Source organism: Hipposideros armiger, unplaced genomic scaffold (assembly GCF_001890085.2).
Source record: "Hipposideros armiger isolate ML-2016 unplaced genomic scaffold, ASM189008v1 scaffold_148, whole genome shotgun sequence".
Lineage (NCBI taxonomy): Eukaryota > Metazoa > Chordata > Mammalia > Chiroptera > Hipposideridae > Hipposideros > Hipposideros armiger.
The window spans coordinates 2,615,368-2,634,347 of NW_017731498.1; the positions used below are offsets into that span (position 1 = coordinate 2,615,368).

The window sequence follows — 18,980 nt, forward strand, 5'->3', positions numbered from 1 at the left end:
CCAATTCCAAGCTCCTTTGGAGGACCCTCTTAGTGTCTTTAATCTCCTGGTCACCGCTGTCATGCATTGAAGACTTTGGTCCCCAGTCCACATTCCTCCTGTCTATCACATGTCCTGGGTGACTTCATCGCTCACTCAGCCTCTTGGTTCCTTGACCTTCTCTCTTCTAACAGTCTTCATTCCAATTCAGTCATGCACTCCCAAGATTACTTCTTAGAATACAGTAAATTACCCAGAAATGTTCTATCTCTGAAGTATGAACTAGAATCATATCACTCTACCACCTTTTCCTTTCACCCTCACTGTCACTCCCGCTACACCTATTAAATTTCATTAAAAGCTCCTGTTTTTTAAAATGTCTACTTTCTCCACAAATCTCCTATCTCCTATATGCAACAGAAACTCCAAACCATAGCACTTTAGTTACTCTCTGATCAACTTCCTCACCTTAATTGCCCCATTAATCATTCTATTGAATCTGCTTAGCCAAACCCCAATATCCTTGTTCAATCGAGCTGTACACCTTTTCTAATCCTACACCTAACTGCTAAGTGATGCTGAAAAACTAATACCACCATACAGAGCTGGATGGCACTACAAAGTTAGAATTTCTACCCTCAAAATTGCCTTCATGTTGCCAGGCAATCCTCTTGTATTTCACCAGTCCGCTCTATTATTCTCCTTAGCAACAATTTCAAATTGTGTCCACTTTCTTCAAAATTCCAACTTTATCACTTTGCACTCCTCACCCCACCCCATGTACCCACCCTCAGCAAATTACCTCAAGCTCTATTTTATTTTTTTTTAATCCATTAAATTGACACTTCCTCAATTTCCTACCACGGCACCCACATCCAACCTTGAAACTGCTTCCATTCTTTCCATTTTGCCATGCAGTATTTCCCATCCCACCTTGCCTCTCAAACAAGAGATGACATCTATTCAATGGGACCCCTTGAATCTGGGCAGGCCCTGTGACTTGCTTTGACCAACAAAATACAGCTTTCAGCTATGGTCCTTTTGGTCCAAAGAAGCCTTTTCTATATAAGAAGCATGATTATCCTAAAACCAAAATGCTATGAGATGCATAGCTTCTCATATGAGGAGGGAAAATGGAAAGGAGAGGCGAGGACATACCAAGCAGCAGCAAGGTGCCAGGCTTGTGAGTTAAGAAGCACCTTGGAAGTTGATCCTGTCCCAGACACCTACTGACATTACATGGTCAAGGATGAACCACCCCAGTCAAACTCTTCCTAAATCCCCAACCCATAGCATCATGAGCAAAAGAAACTGGTTGTTGTAAGTCACTAATGTGTTGTCCAGCAATAGAGAACATTCCTAATGGCTCTTTTCCATCAACTTTTAATCCCACCTTTCCCATCTTAAAAAACAATACTCTCTCCATCTCACACACCTGCAGCTATATTTTTACTTTCCTTCATAGAACAGACTCTTGTAAAAGCTTTCTACAGTCACTGTCTCCACTTCTTTATCATTCACATTTCATCCAAATCCATTCTTGCTCCCACCATTTCTTGCTGCTGTCACTAGAGGTTTCCTTGTTGCTAAAACTAATGAACTCTTTTCAGTTCTTACTGGCTGTTCCTACAGTATCTGAAACAGCCAGCACTCACTCAGACCTTGTAATGCTCTCTCTTTTTATGATACCATTTCTGATTTTCCTCTTTCTGGCTGCTCTATTTCAATCTCTTTTGTAAGCTTCTCTTTTCTGTCTGTCCCTTAAATGTTGGGAGCTCCTCAGGACTTTATCTTCAGCTGCCTTCTCTTTGTACCTACCCTTAGGTGACCTTATCTATTCTCCAAACTTTAGTTACTTGGTAAAACACAGGGATTCATGGCATCAGAGCCAGAGACCTGGGTTCTCCAGAGAGACTTCTCCGCCATTTAGCTTGTGTGGACTAGGGAAAATTACTGAATTTCTCTAAGCATTAATTTCCTCTTCTAGAATATTACTACCAAGTGAATTATGAAAATTAAATGGTATTATAACAAGTAGTCACCATAATGCATGGCATAAGATAAACTATCAAAAAGAGCTGAAGCATCAAATAGTTGAGTTAAAGCTCCCATTCTAAAAGCATGCATCTGAGGGGCCGACCGAGTGGCTCACTTGGTTATGAGTGCGAGCTCTGAGCAATAGGGTCACTGCTTTGATTCCCACATGGGCCAGTGAGCTGCGCCTGAGCTGAGCTGCCGCTGAAATGCCCACAGGTGGCAGGATGGCTCAGCTGGTGAAAGCACATGCTCCTAACAACAAGGTTGCTGGCTCTACTCCCATATGGGATGGTGGGCTACACCCACCTGCAACTAAGATTGAACACGGCACCTTGAGTTGAGTGGCCATGAGCTGTCGACAGGCGGCCGGAGAGCGACTAGACTTGGAGCTGAGCTAGCTGCGCCCTCCACAGCTAAGATTGAAAGACAACAACTTGGCTGTTCCCCTTCCCCAATTCCCCAACACTGTTACCCTTCCCCAATATAAATAAATAAATAAATAAAAGCATGCATTTGATGTTTCTGACCCTCTTTGCATGCTTGGTAATTTTAGAGTTGTACTGTAGACATCACAAATGTTACATTGTAAAAATTCTGGATTCTGTTATTTTTCTCAAATGAGTGTTGTTTTGTTTTGTTTTTAGGCAGGCAATTACTTTCATTGAACTTGAACTGTAAACAATTTATTGGGCACCAGTTCCTGTCTCAGTTGAGATCTTTGACTTTTAGTAAGTTCCTCTGAGTCTGTTACACCCCAATGATTCAGGTTTCAGTCAGAGATGAGAGTAGACAGAATTTGAGCACTTTTTCTTGGCTCTCTTGCCTTTGTAGGATTTTTCTGCTCTTCAGTGGCCAAGGTTTCCATAGCTTCAGTTTTCCAGTTTTCCCTGGTCAGAAAGCCCACAAGTTTTCCCACTGGCATCTCTCACACCCCATCTACTATACTTTTCTGCCTACTGCACTTAGACCCAAGTGAAAGCTTCCTCCCCAGGTTCATAGTTCCCCTCCTCTCCTTAATTAGGGTCAGTCTACTCTTCCTGCCCAGTGATTTCAGGTAGCAGCTTCTTGCATTATGTACAGGTTTTATAGCCATGTTTATTGCAGAGAGTCATATGATAGGGTCTTCCTTCATCATTACCAGATACATAGGTCCCCTACATGATTTTATCTGAGGAATAGCAGGTTGAGATTTGCATTATAAAATGATTTCTTTGGCTACTGTGAGATCAAGTCTTAAGGTAGCTAGAGATATGAGGAGATAAACAGGAAGAGTCCACAACAGCCCAGGAAACAGAAACAATTTAGAGAATAAAACACCTAGTATAGCATAGATTATAAAGGTTTTATTGAAAAAATCTGATGAATTTTGAATATTCTGAAAGTAAGATATCCAAATCTCACCACATCATCATCTGCTGGCATTAAAAGAGGACTAAACATCTGGAAGTCATACCATCTACCCTTTAGGTATGGTTCATTCTAAATCACCACTACAAGATTTCACTAGACTTTTCAATGGATTGTTTAGCATTTTACACTAATAATTGCCTGTTAACCTCTCTGGGATCAAAAGACACAGAGATGTGCTTATTCCTTTTAAGCTTATTTTGTTCTTGATTTATTATTATTTCTTAAGATTGTCAAAGAAAAGATGCTGAACATTTTCCCCATGATCATTAAAAATACAAAGATGTAACATGAAAATTCAACTAAATTATAGAACCACCCTTGAGAACCACTTGAAAACTAGTTAAACAGAACTCCTATAATTAAGGATATAAAGAAGAAGTCATGTCTAGATTGATCATCTGAGTTCTATCCATGGACTCCAGGTTAAGAGTCTAGTTGGAAGCAGCCTCAGCTACCTGAAGGTAATAATCTCCCTAGAATCACCTAAAGACTAGCTTAACAGAAGTCCTATAAACTAAGTATATAAAAAAGAAGCCATGTCAAAACTGGTTGGAGGGGTGCAGAAGTGAAATGGGCTGGTCCCATACTTACATGTGGAGTTAAGAATCAGGAGGGATATTTTGGCTGGGGACGTCCCTACTAGGAAGCGAGGGGTTCCAGCACTACACTGGGTACCCCGGCCTAGAACACCAGTGCCAGGAAAAGGAGTCCCCACAAGAGCTGGCTATGAAAATCAGCACTGGCTCAGTTCAGTAAGACAGAGGGATAATGCACACCCAGATATCCTCGTAAAGGGTTGGAGCACAGACTCACTCACTCATAAACACACACCCTAAGCTTCAGGGAAGGAACAGCAGCCAGGGACATACAGGGAGAAACTGAGTTGTCTGGATGCAGGGGCAGCTCTCTCTGGAACTAAAGTGCTAGCAGCAGCCACTGTTCCTTTGATGAGCCCTCCCCCGACACAGCTTACAGGAGCCGGTGGGCACCAAATCTGAGTCTCCATCAACTTGGCTAACAATGCTTTCTCGCCCCACCCTGTTGATTCTCTGAGACCCCGCCCCACCAAATTCATATGCCTGACCCAAACTTCTTTCAGTGGCTAATCCATACAAGCAGCAGGCATGGGCCCATGTTGCAAACATTCCTAAAATCTCTCAAAGGTCCACAAACCCCAAAAAAGTAGTAGCTGGCCTCAGTGTGCCCTGTACCTCTTGCTGAGCAGCCCCAGGCTGGCACTATTAGGAAGCCAGCCATGGTTCACAACATATACATGCCCAAGCACCACTGAGCCCAGCAAGACAGCTACCAACCACAGATCACTTTGTAGCTCTCTACCAGGTGGCCCTGAGCCAGACTCAGGCAGTGGCAAACCTTGGCCAGAACTGAAGTCCCTCCCAAGAGGCCCCAGAACCTACACAACTGGTGGCCAGCTTCACACCACACCAGAGCACCACCCAATTAGTGCCACAAATAACAAACCCAAAGGGTGGAGTCAGCAGGCACCAGAGCCCCGCTAAAGTGAATCCCACTCCTTGGGGTCAGCCCCTGCACAACAGTTTGCCCACTGAAGTCACAGCCAGTCCTCATAGTCAGTTAGCACGTAGGTCAATCCCATCCACTGATGTGTCAACAGCAATCAAGGCTCAACTACAACAGGAAAGCACACAAAACCAACACAAGGGACACAACTAGAGCACCCAACTCAGGTGAACAGGGAGTCTGCACCACTGTGCTGCACAGGACACCTACTACATAAGGACACTCTGCCAAGACTGGGAGATGTGGCAGATATACGTAATACATAGAAACAAATACAGGAAGGCAACCAAATGAGGAGACAAAGAAACATGTCCCAAATTAGAAAATAGGAAAAAACTCCAGAAAAACAACTAAACAAATGCAGACAAAAATATTCCAGGTACAGAGTTCAAAACACTGGTTATAAAGATGTTCAATGAACTTAGGGGAAGAATAGATGATCTCAGTGAGAACTTACATGAGAAAGGAAACCAAGAGATAGAAAACATAAAAAAAAAAACACACCAGAAATGAAGAACACAGTAACTAAAATGAAGAATACATTAGATGGAATTAACAGCAGATTAGATGAAGCAGAAGATCAAATCAGTGGAAGACAATGGACAATGTAGTGGAAAACACCCAATCAGAACAGCAAAAAGAAAAAATTTCAAAAAATGAGGATAGTTTGAGGAGCCTCTGGGAAAAAACTCAAGGGTACTAACATTCACATCATAGGGGTACCAGAAGGAGAAGAGAGAGAGGAAGGGATTGAAAACCAGTTTGAAGAAATAATGACTGAGACTTCCCTAACCTGGTGAAGGAAACAGACATGCAAGTCCAGGAAGCATAGAAAGGCCCAAACAAGATGAACTCAAAGAGGCCCACACCAAGACACATCATGATTAAAATGCCAAAGGTTAAAGACAAAGAGAGAATCTTAAAAGCAACAAGAGAAAAGCAGTTAGTTACCTACAAGGGAGATCCCATAAGACTGTCAGCTGATTTCTCAACAGAAGCTTTGCAGGCCAGAGAGGATTTGACACGAAATATTCAAAGTGATGGAAAGCAAGGACCTACATCCAAGACTTCTCTACCCAGCAAAACCATCATTTAGAATAGAAGGAGAATAGAGCTTCCCAGACAAGAAAAAGCTAAAGGCGTTCATTACCACCAAACCAGTATTATAAGAAATGTTAAAGGGACTTTTTTAAGTAGAAGAAAAAACTTAAAAAGCGAGTAAGAAAATATCATAAAGGGAAATAATTCTCATTGACAATGGCAAACACATAATAAAAGCAGGGGATCAACCAACACTAAAGCTTAAAGGTTAAAAGGCAAAAGTAGGAAGATCATGTGTAATTACAACAGTAAATTAAGGGATACACACAAACATATACATAAAAGAAGTAAAAAATAATTTCAAAAACATAAACGTGCAGGGGGTGAGTAAAAATGGTAATGATTTTAGAATGTGTTCGAACTTAAGCGACCCTCAACTTAAAATAGACAGCAATAAATATCGCTTGGTATATATGAAGCACATGGTAACTACAAACCCAAAATCTATAAGAGAGATACAAGAAATAAAGAGAAAGAAAGCCAAACAAAATAACTACCAAAAGCCATTAATATACAAGAGAAGAGAGCAACAGAATAAAAAAGCAACAGAGAAGAACTACAAAAACAATCTGAAAACAATTAATAAAATGGCAATAACTACGTACTTATCAATAATTACTTTAAATGTAAATGGACTTAATGCTCAGATCAAAAGACAAGTGGATAAAGAAGAGGTGATACATATACACAATGGAATACTACTTGGCCATAGAAAAAAGAATAAAATCTTACCATTAGTGACAACATAGATCAAACTAAAGGGAAGTATGCTAAGTGAAATAAGTCAGACAGAGAAAGACAAATATCATATGATTTCACTTATGTGGAATCTAAAAAACGAAATAAATGAACAAACAAAACAGAAGCAAACTCATAGATACAGAGAACAAACTGATGGTTGCCAGATGAAAGGAGTTTGGGGGCTAGGCAAAAAAGATGACGGGATTAAGAAGTACAAATTGACAGTTACAAAATAGTCATGGGGATGAAAAGTACAGTATATAGAATATAGTCAATAATATTATAATAACTATGTATGGTGCCAGGTGGGTGCAAGACATCGGGGAGATCACTTTGTATGTTACATTAATGTCTAACCACCCTGCTGTACACCTGAAACTAATATAATATTGAATGTCAAATGTAATAAAAAATAAACAATAAGATAAAATAAAGATCAAACATAAAAAAAAAACCACACAGATGTTTTTTCATTAACTTATTTGGGGGGGGGGTAAGTAGCACTTCACTTAATGTTTCCCTTGGTACAGCACTTTGAATATGTTCTTATCAATCTATGTTCTTATGAATCATTATTATATCAATTAATGAGAAATTCTTGTGAAACAGAATCAAATGATTATCAAAATTTGTGCTAATTCTTGATCTGGAAGTTGGTAACATGGGTGTGTTCAATTCATGAAAAATTCATTGAACTATAATTTGTGATATATACTTTTCAGTATATATAATATATAGTTCAGTTTAAAAAAACAACAACTTAACATCTGTGAAAGCTCAAATATCTATGGAATGTCCCTTCTCTAAAATGTCAATTTTCACAGGAAAAATTCACAGTATTCTATTTGTGTGGCATGATTTATCCTCACAGGTACCCACTACCACTCTATTTTTTGTATGATTTAAAAAGTAATGCATGGTTTTCTAAAAATTCAGACACTAAATATATAACAATAAAAATATTAGTCTATAATTATATGCCCTAAAGATACACTACACTTAGGCTTTAAATTCAGAGATTTATGACTTCCTCATCATTTTATTATTAATAAAATAAATGTACCCTTTCCCATACTTTGGGCATATCACTTTTTCTCCAAAAATACTCAAAAATAAAGGAATACTGTGTACAATCCTAGAGCACCGTTAAATGTACTAAACAGGCTTGAGCACAAGCATTTTTTAAACAGTAAATACTATTTCCTGCACAATTTTCAGAGTTCATGTTTTTTATGTATCCTCACAATGTCCGCCCCAATGCAAGGCATATACCAGATGTATCCTGATGGAAATAAAGTTAATTCTCTAAAAGAAATGAATATAGTCACTTTCAGATGATACAGTAAATGTCTCGATTTCAATTTCTACAAGGAAAGGGCACATCATCCTCTGAAAAGTACTCTCTACTTATTTTATTCATTTCTTTAGCTATTTATTTTGCTACTTTCTTTTAATCCCTCAGATTCTGAGTTTTCTCCTAACTGCTCCTTTTCTTATAAAGTGAAAGCTCCTGTAAAGGAGTTAACTAAATTCAATAATAGCAATGCAACATCTTTCTATCACCTCCTACTTCTCTCCTTTTCTATCCACTCTGTCTATATGGCAAACAACAAAACTCTTAAGAAATAAGTTATCTCTTAGTCATTAAGTTTTTAAAACATCAATAAATTAAAATGAAGGTTACATGTACAGGTTAGGATTCTAATGTAATTAATTTTTCATTGCCATTTCTATATACTGGCATACGAGTAAATAAAAATATATACTTAGCATGCAACAGTTTCAAAAGAAACCAACTTTATATTAATCTACGAATCTGATGATTCACAGTTTTACTCAACTACATGGATTTAAAGAGCATAATAAAAGAACTTCAAACAAATATTTTACTATTACTACACAGAAAATGCCACCTTTACTAAAACAAGACTTATTAATGGCTTGTATGCTATAAATATGATACCTACAAAATATGATTTCTGCCCTATCCGTAATGCTATAAATGTTAACTATAATCAAACAATAATGTAGCTTTTTGGACTATCTAACAATAGGACAAAAAAATTTCAACTAAATTGAACTAAAATCTATACTTTTAAAATCATCTAAATTATGATAGTCTCAAACATTTTATCATTTTGTTGGAATTTAAGAACAGACACACTTTCAAACACGACACCTCTATTTTAAGTAAATTAGCAAAACATTTTATAAATAATTCAGCTTTCTTTTAAAGTACCATGCTTTAAAAAAAGCTTTTCCTAAATAAATCACTGTATCAGATGGTCTGGGGAGCACAAATAAAACTCCATTCTAATATTCCACTTAATTCTTGGGCTATACACTGAAATCACATTATTCATGAAATTGCATATTTGCTCTTGAGGCAAATTTTAACTAATACCTCCCACTAACAGATAACTGTTAGCCATATGTATATAAATATATTTAATTATTTTAGCTAATTACTTACTGAGAGCCATGCAAGGGATTCCATGATTCGATGTTCACATCGTTCTAAATGTTTTATCATATCTCTGGTCAAGTTGGCTTCTGCTTTGATAAAACTTTCAATCACTTTGTAAAAATCAAAGGCTTTTAAATTAAGTACATTCAGAATCCATGGGAAGGACAAATCTGTTCCAGTATCAAGATTCTGAGATGTACTTCCTAAAAATGAAAGAAAAAATGTAACTTAGGTATGAAATGAACTATGTATTTTTAGGTTGGAAGGTTTTATCAAACAAAAAATTAAAACATAGTAGAAAGACTAAACAAAAAATTTTATTTAGAGCAGAATTTTTTGTTTTGGAACCCATAGACTCCTAGGAAATAGGTTTCAAAATTTTGAGAGTATGTGTGCATATTCTTTCTTGATAGAGGTTTAAATAACCCAAACTTTTATGAGGGACAGGTTTAGTATCTAACCAGCAATGAATTAGTACCCATTTAACTATCTCATTAATCCTTGGTTGGGGGAGGGAAGGATTCTTTAAGACTTTGCTGATTTGATTAAATAGAAAATGGTTATCTCTTTTAAACGTGAATTTCTTAGTTATTAATGAGGATTCAGTTTTTCATATTTGTTTACTAATTTAAGTTTCTCTTTTATTGTATATTTGTATCATTAAATCTCCTTTTGCAAACAGAAGTACTTAATATTTGCAACATTTGCAAAATAATACATGTTTAAAATTGTATTAAAAAAAACACTATCAGTGGCCTCTTTGATGTTTGTCTGGTGGATTCTGGTCACATGATCTCAGTCTATAGCAGTGTTTCCATATGAGTGGATGCTACTCCTTAGTACTCACTTCTTTGGTATTTTACAATCTCATAAATCTTTGAAGGGGTTTCAACAGACACATTGCCTGGATTCAGTATAGCCCAGAATAAGAGCCTAGTGAAATACTACTCCCAAGATGACCTGAAATAATTCAGATAATACGCCAGTTAAATGGTTTATGGTGACCAATTACATTCTTCAGTATATACTAATCTAAAAATGCAGTTCTTCTTAACTCCACCCCCCCAAAAAAAAAACCACACCACACCTTAGATAAGTTTTTTTAACTTTAAATTAAATTAAAATGTTTATTTACTAAAATTTAACTTACTGCTATATGTAGCCATTACAACCTCAAGAGCGCATGCCAACAAAGACATATGAAAGATGTTGTCATTCAAGAGTTTGCTAAAGGAAAAGAAAAAAAAGAATCATTCTTGAAACATATAGAAATACTTCTATACAAAAAAATTGTTTTACTAAAAATAAAACTAAAAAATTTACCTAAAATTTTGAATGGATAATCTTTCTTCTTCCTGAAACAGATTAAAAACAATGTTTAACTGAAATTTTTTTATGGCAGCACTGAATTTGTTTTCTGTTATTTTCTTTGTAACTTACTGATTTAAGCATGGATTCCATTACTCGGTAATACAGTCGAACTCCAAGTTTGTATCGCTACAAATAAAGAAAAAGAATTAGATCCTACTATTTTCGAAAATCACAACAATTATTAATTTTTAAAAAGTTTTCTCTTCAAATATATTTCAGAACCTTCTTAAGAATATAGCTACCAAGAGATCACAAAAGTTAGTTAGCTTGTCTAAAACTCAAAACTTAAGTATAAAATGATGGTTAACATCCCCAAAAAATTATCAAGAGGGAGGTCCAGTACTTTGTTTCCTTTCATTCCATTTAAGCCTATATCATATATAATTATATATATTATATATATATTTATTATATATAACGTATGTATAATATTTTATTATATACATATATAATGTACTTGGTACTATTTTACATACTACTGTAATATTTTTTGTGACCTAAGACATGTATTTTCAAGATAGTTGTCTAGGATTAATAAAACAGTCTCTGTCCATAAAACTGGCAAAGGCAAAAATCAGATTCAACTGATCTTATTAGCAAAAAGCTTTAACCAAATAACTAGTTCCCATTAGAGTTCAAAGAATAACCAAATTGAGAGATATAGACATTCAGATACACACATGCTCACACACAAACCACATGCCTTCATTTCAAATTGTGAACACAAATTTTGTATAAAAACAAAATGAACTTTTAAATACAATTGTTTAAAATACTCATGGCATCAAACACAACCTCACTACACCAAAATAAATGTGTACAGCAGAATACAGTTTTCAAACATATTTTATACATTACCTCATTAGTGCCACATAACAAAGTAGAGCAAATATAAAAACCTGAATCTCAGAGAATTTAAACGACTGGTTATAAAGGTAGAACCAGACGGTTCTAATCCAGAGCCCATACTCCTACCCAGTATATTACCCAGTTTCAGATTTTCTGAAATAATGATAGTAATAGTAAAAATAGTATTACTGATAAATGGCATTTATAATGTGATCCCATTCATATAAGTATATGCATACATGAATATTCCTAAATGTAGAAGTTAGAGCATATGCAACAAAAATTTAACAGTATCAAAGATTTTAACTTTTTTCTTACTTGATTTTTCTAAAATTTTCTACATGTTTTTGTTTTTATAATGGAGTGAGGGGCATTTTCCCATAAAGTTTTTCATAAATACCAGCATACATAGACAGCCAGGATAGAGTATCTGCCAGTATTTTATACTATTGGACAAATACCATAATCATACTTCCACAATTTGGACAGATGTATACATTTGAAATATAGTGGCAGTAATCAAAATGAACTTAAGTTACCTGTGACCCAATTTCTATACATCCCTGTCCCACAGCTTTAGCAAATTTCTCTTTAAAGATATATCCAATATCCTTCACTCTCTTCAGGATACTTTCCTTTGGATTCACTGTGCAGTTCTTTAACAAAGAAAAACAGAAATCAATGTGGAGGATACTGTTTAATCAAAATTAACATATTGTCTATATGGTTTTTCACTTTCAAATGTTTATACCGTGAAAACATTTCTATAATAACTAAGTAAACACAACTTCTTAAAAAAAATGAACATAAGGAATTTCATTTTCAAATTGTAGTGACCAAAAAATACTAGAGTACAACTAAAAAACTATATTATCTAAATTTTCTGCAAAAAGGTCAGGGAAGAATAGATTTGTTAGCTCTTTCATCCATCAAAAAAGAACTTCATGGATACTACAGCTGATAACACAGAAAGACAAAGGATCATAAGAGATTACTATGAACGATGATACTCCAACAAGTTGGACAACCTAGCGGAAATGATTAATTTCCTAGACACATACAAACTTCTAAGATAGAATCATGATGAAATAGAAAACTCTGAATAGAGCCACTACTAGTAAGGAAAGTAAATCAATAATCAAAAATCTCCCAACAAACAAAAGTCCAACACTATTTGGCTTTACTGGTGAATTCTACCAAACATTCAAAGGAGAATACCAATCCTTCTCAAATACTTCTAAAAAAGTAGAAGAGGAGTGAACTCTTCCAAAAGCCATTTTATGAGGCCAGCATTAACCTGATACCAAAACCAGACAAGGATGAAAAGAAAATTTCAGGCCAACATCCCTGATGAACACAGACGCAAAAATCCTCAATAACATATTAGCAAACCAGATTCAGCAATACATTAAAAGAATTATATGCCATGATCACATGGGATTCCAGGGATGCAAGGTTGATTCAACATCCACAAATCAGTCAATGTAATATGCCACAATAACAACATGAAGGATACAAATCATATAATAGATGATAGATGCAGAAAAAGCATTTAATAAAATTCAACATCCACCTATGATAATAATTCTCAACAGAGCAGGTATTGAGGGAATGTATCTCAACATAATAAAGATCACACATGGCAAGACCACAGTCAACATCATACTCAATACTAAAAAGCTGAAAGCTTTTCCTCTAAGATAAAAAATAAGATAAGGACTGAAAGTCCTAGCCAGAGCAATAAGGTAATAAAAAATAAAACAAAATAAAAGGCATACAGATTGAAGAGGAAAAAGAAAAACTGCCACTATTTGCAGATGATATGGTATTATTATATATAGAAAACCCTAAAGAGTCCTTTAAAAATCTGTTAAAACAAATTCAGTAATGTTGCAGGATACAAAATCAATATACAAAAGTCAGTTGTGTTTCTATACACTAATCACAAACTATGAGAAAGAGAAATTAAGAAAGTGATCCCATTTACAATTGCATCACAAAGAATAAAATACCTAGGAATAAATTTAACCAAGAGAGTGAAAGTCCTGTACACTGAAAACTATAAGACACTGATGAAAGAAACTGAGGAAGACACAAATAAAAAAAATATTCAATATTGACTACTATCTTACACCATACTCAAAAGTTAACTCAAAGTGTATTAAAGACTTGAAAATGTAAGACCTGAAACCATAAAACTCCTTGAAGAAAAATATAGGTGGTCAGCTCCTTGACATCAGTGTTGGAGATATTTTGAATCAGACACCAAAATCAAAGGCAATAAAAGCAAAAATGAACAAGTGGGACTACATCTAAGTAAAAAAGCTTCTGCATAGCAAAAAAACAAAATTAAGAAAAAGAAAAGGCAACCTGCTCAATGGGAGAAAATATTTGCAAATCATATATCTCATAAGGGAATATAAAGAACTCATACAACTCAATTCCAAAAAAAAAAAAAAAAAGATCAAGTTTAAAAATGAGAAGATCTGAATAGACATTTTTCCAAAAAGAACATACAGATGTTACATGAAATGATGCTCAACATCATTAATCATCATGAAATGCAAATCAGAACCACAATGAGATATCACCTCACACCTGTTAAAATAGCTATTAAAAAGAGAAGAAATAACAAGCGTTGGTGAGGATGTGGAGGAAAGGGAACCCCTGTGAACTGTTAGTGGGATTGCAAATTGCTGCACCCACTACAAAAAACAGTATGTATGGAAATTCCTAAAAAAATTGAAAATAGAACTACCATATTATCCAGCAATTCCACTTCTAGGTATTTATCTGGAGAAAACTATCTCAAAAAGATATCTGTACACCCCATGTTCACTGCAGCATCATTTATAGCAGTCAAGATATGAAAACAACCTAAGTGTCCATCGACAGATAAATTAATAGAGCAAAATTGGTGTGTGTGTGTATATGGGTGTGTGTGTGAGTGTGTATGTGCACTCACACACACACTTAAATACAATGTATTTTGGCTCAGCTAAAATAAATAAATAAATAAATAAATAAATAAATAAATAAATGAATAAATAAATAAATAAATAAATAAAGGCAAGAAAAAAGAACTATATGTTGGTTGGGAGGTGGGTATTTAAAAAATTACGCAGTATTTTAACTTCCAATTTTAAATTTCTTTGGCAAGATTTTACAATAAATAATATTTCACACATGGCTTACATTAAAATAGGAAATCAGATTTTCTGATGGTTGATCACTTGCTGAATTTAAGATCATCATTAATTGTTGGATAGTATTCATAACAGTCCTAAAAAAAAAATAGGAAGGAGTGTTAAGCAATGAAGGAAAAAAAGAAAAAATGAGGTATATCTCTTACACAAGTTAAAAGTATGTTTAAACTCACTATCTCCAATTCATCTTTAACAAGTTCTCTGAAATAAAACTTTATGAAACCCTTAGTGTAATATTGTTTAGGGATTGTATTTTATTTAAATATTTAAGAAATGATGTGTTCATAATCAGTGAGTTTGTAATTAAAGAATTGATGTGCTTATTTACTAATAAAACTATATATATATATCAATAAAACATTAATTGGTCAAACTAATGATATTTTAAGGAGACATAAACAGGCATCAAAATAGTCATCTTTTAAAAAAACACTACTACAATTAAATACCAAAAATTTTAAAATAAAGACTGTTATTTAGTAACCGAGTGACTATCCTTTACAGAGACCTTCAAGAAGAAAACATATGTAATTTTAGAAGTCACCATTGTTTAAGCATAAAATTAAGTCAATCTCTTAAGATCTCTTTAATTCTATAATTTTATGGATACACAGGGGGTATATTAAATATAAATGTTCCAATTTTGGAGTAGCAGTAAGTACACTACTACTGTAGGTACTACTTAATGATGCAAAGAACTGTAGAATATTTATGCCTGAAAGGGTCCTTACATATTATTTAATAAAACAAGTTCAATGTTCTCAGTTAAACTGATAGCTACACTTCCTCACTTTTCAAACATATTGCTTCTATAACTTGTACATCCACTAATTTACTTAAACCACAATGACTAAAGCCAAAAATGACCAATTGCTAAGCCAACCATCTCTCTCATTTGCTCTTTTTCCTTGTTTCTCTTTTGATTATTTTCCACATATAAACAAAATCACATTGCATCTGTCTTTCTCTGTCTGACACTCCAACTCAGCACAATACCATCCCAGTCCAGCCATGCCTCCGCAGATGGCAAGAACGCATTCCCTTCCATGCCCGAGCAATATTCCATTGTATATATGTACCACTTCTTTATCCATTTTTCCATTGACAGACACCCAGGCTGCCTCCACACCTAGAACATTGTAAACAATGCTGCAATGAACATATGGATGCACATTTACCCTCTAAGTAGCATTTGGAGTTTTGAGTTTCTTCGAATAAACACCCGCAAGTGGGATTACTATGTCTTGTTATAGCCTTTATTTTGAAGTTTATTTTGTCTGATATAAGTATTGCTGCCACAGCTTTGTTTCCATTTCATGAAACATCTTTTTCCATTCCTTCACTTTTAGTCTGTGTTGTGTCTTTCAATATGAAGTGAGTCTCTTGTAGGCAGCATATGTAAGAATCTTGTTTTCTTATCCATTCAGCCACCCCATCTTTTTATTGGAGCATTTAATCCATTTACTATGAAAGTAACTATTGATAGTTACGTATTTGTTGCCATTTTATTATTCATATTTTGATTTTTTTTAAACTCTCCTTCTCTTAAAGAAGTCCCTTTAAGATTTATTGTAATTCTGGTTTGGTGCAGATGAACTCCTTTAGCTTTTTTTTTGCCTGGGAAGCTCTTTATCTGTTCTTCGGTTCTAAATGATAGTTTTGCTGTGTAAACTAATCTTGGTTGTAGATCCTTCCTTTTCATCACTTTCAATATTTCCTGCCACTCTGGCCTGCAAACTTTCTGTTGAGAAATCAGCTGACAGTCTGTCTTATGGGAGCTCCCTTGTAAATAGTTAACTGCTTTTTTCTTGATTGTAAGATTCTCTTTGCCTTTAACCTTTGGTATTTTAATTATGATGTGTCTAGGTGTGGGCCTCTTTGGGTTCATCTTATTTGGGACTCTCTGTTCTTCCTGAGCTTGTATGTCCATTTCCCTCGCCAGGTTAGGAAAGTTTTTTGTCATTATTTCTTCAAATAGGTTTTCAATTCCTTGCTCTTTATCTTCTCCTTCTGTTACCCCTATGATGCCAATGGTGGTAGGCTTGACCTTGTCCCAGAGGCCCCTTAAACTATCCTCATTTTTTGGGATTCCTTTTTTTTCTGCTGTTCTGGTTGGGTGTTTTCTGCTACCTTGTCTTCTAAATTGCTAATTTGATCCTCTGCTTCATCCAATCTACTGTTGATTCCCTCTACTGTATTCTTCATTTCAGTTATTGTATTCTTGACTTCTGACTGTTTCTTTTTTGTTTTCTAACTCCATTTTTATGTTTCCTATCTCTTTACTGAAGCTCTCCCTGAGATCATTGGGCAACTTATAACCAGCGTCTAATAGACTGCTTGTCTCTATTTTGTTTAGTTCTTTTTCTGGAGCCTTGTTCTGTTCTTTTATTTGGGACATGTTTCTTTTATCTCCCTATTATGGTTGCCTCCCTATGTTTGCTTCTATGTTAAGTAGGGCTGCTATGTCTCCTTGTCTCAGTAGAGTGGCCTTATGTAGTAAGTGTGTTGTGGGGCTCAGTGGTACAGTCTTCTTGATCACCTGAGCTGGGTATTCCAGGTGTGTCACTTGTGTGGGTTGTGTGTGCCCTCCTGTTGTAGTTGAGCCTTGGTTGCTGTTTGCACATTAGTGGGAGGGAATGACCCTCAGGCTGACTGGTTGTGAGGACTGACCATGACTACAGTGGAGGAGCTGTTGTGTAAGGGTGACCCTATGGAGCAGGATTCATTTTAGCAGGCCTCTGGTGCCTGCCCAGTGTGCTCTTCGAGTGTGTTGTTCCTGTAGGTGGCTGGGTGATGCTCCATCTGTGTCCGAAGCTGGCCACTAGGCATGCCAGCCCAGGAGCCTCCTGGAAAGGGCCCCACCACAGGCCAAGTTCAGTTGCAGTCTGTGCCCTGCCTGGGGTCACCTAGCATGAGCCACAGAGCAATCCACAAATAGCTGCTGCTCACACTGGGCATGGAGGTGCTTCGAGAGGCCAAGCTACAAACCGATGGTGGCTGTCACTAGTGCTGTGCTTAGGGCTGCTCAGCCAGAGGTACAGGGCATGCCAAAGCCAGATGCTGCTTGTTTGGGTTTTGTGAACCTGAGGATTTTAGGAAAGTCTGCAGCCTGGGCCAAGACAAGCCATTAATAAGGAAAAGCCACTGGAAGTAGCTTGGGGGGGGGCTGAAAGTTAGGTGGGGCAGGGTCTCAGAGAATTAAGGCAAAGAAAGATGGAGACTCATATATGGCAGCTGCCTGCATCTGCACACTGGGACCGGGGAGGGCTCTACAAAGATACAACGGCTTTCATCAGCTCCTCCATTTGGAAGAAAGCTGCCCCTCCAGCCCTCACCCTGCAGCCAGACAATTCAGATCCTCCCCATATGCCCCTGGTGCCTTTCGAGCTGTTGCCCCAGTGCTGGAGCTCAGAGCCAGTGGGTCTGTCAGTAAGTCCATCAGCAGACTCTTTAAGAGGAGCGCCTGGTATTGTAGCTGCCTTCATCTCACTCAGCCATAATCTTCGCTGGTTTTCACAGCTAGACGTTATAGGGACTTCTCTCCCCAGCACTGGAACCCTGGGATGGGGAGTCTGTTGTGGGGCTCGGAGCTCTCACTCCTCTAGGGGGGACCTCTGCAACTGAGTTATCCTCCTGATTTTTAAAGGTCACACACGGATATGGATCCAGCTTGTTCTTCGACTCCACCCCTTCTACAAGTCTCGAGGTGGCTTTTCTGTATGTCCTTTGTTGTAGGGCTTCAGTTCAGCTAGACTTCAGGGGATTCTCAATGATGGTTGTTCAGTGGTTTGGTTGTAATTTTGATATGGTTGTGAGAGGACACAAGGACAGTGTTTACCTACTCCATCATCTTGACCGGATCTCTCTGACACTCTTAAATGCTTTCTCTTTGTTGAAACTCCCTCTCCTCCTTTGGCTTTTTTGCCTTCACTCTTTGAGTTCCCAATCACACCTCTCATTCTCTTTAATCTAACTTCTATCTAGTCCTTAAATGCCAGCGCTCTTTAGGGTTCAGCCCTTAGCCATCCATTCTTGCCACTATACACCCTCACTTCAGGCAACCTGGTCTATTTTGATGTTTTTAACTCTCCCTGATTATTTCCAAATCTATACGATCTTTATATCCTAATACTTACCTCACATCTTCCTCATATCCCATAAATGCCTTAAGAATGATATTCTAAATATGAATTCATCTAATATTTGCCAAACCTGTTCTTGCTCCTTCATTCCCACTGCCTAACTTTTGGTTCACATCTTTACCATCTCTCAACTGA

At 36.5% G+C, this 18,980-nt stretch overlaps 1 protein-coding gene across 1 annotated transcript in view; it reads right to left on the reverse strand.

Annotated features, from left to right (window-relative positions):
* The window catches only part of RB1 (RB transcriptional corepressor 1), a 153,181-nt gene that overhangs the window by 60,015 nt on the left and 74,186 nt on the right, over window positions 1-18,980 (reverse strand). The window contains exons 12-17 of the mRNA XM_019650855.1: window positions 14,693-14,780; window positions 12,037-12,153; window positions 10,718-10,774; window positions 10,601-10,632; window positions 10,428-10,504; window positions 9,284-9,480 (exon numbers count right to left, since the gene is read on the reverse strand). Of these exons, the coding sequence (XP_019506400.1) occupies window positions 9,284-9,480; window positions 10,428-10,504; window positions 10,601-10,632; window positions 10,718-10,774; window positions 12,037-12,153; window positions 14,693-14,780 (568 nt within the window). The remainder of the gene's footprint in view (window positions 1-9,283; window positions 9,481-10,427; window positions 10,505-10,600; window positions 10,633-10,717; window positions 10,775-12,036; window positions 12,154-14,692; window positions 14,781-18,980) is intronic.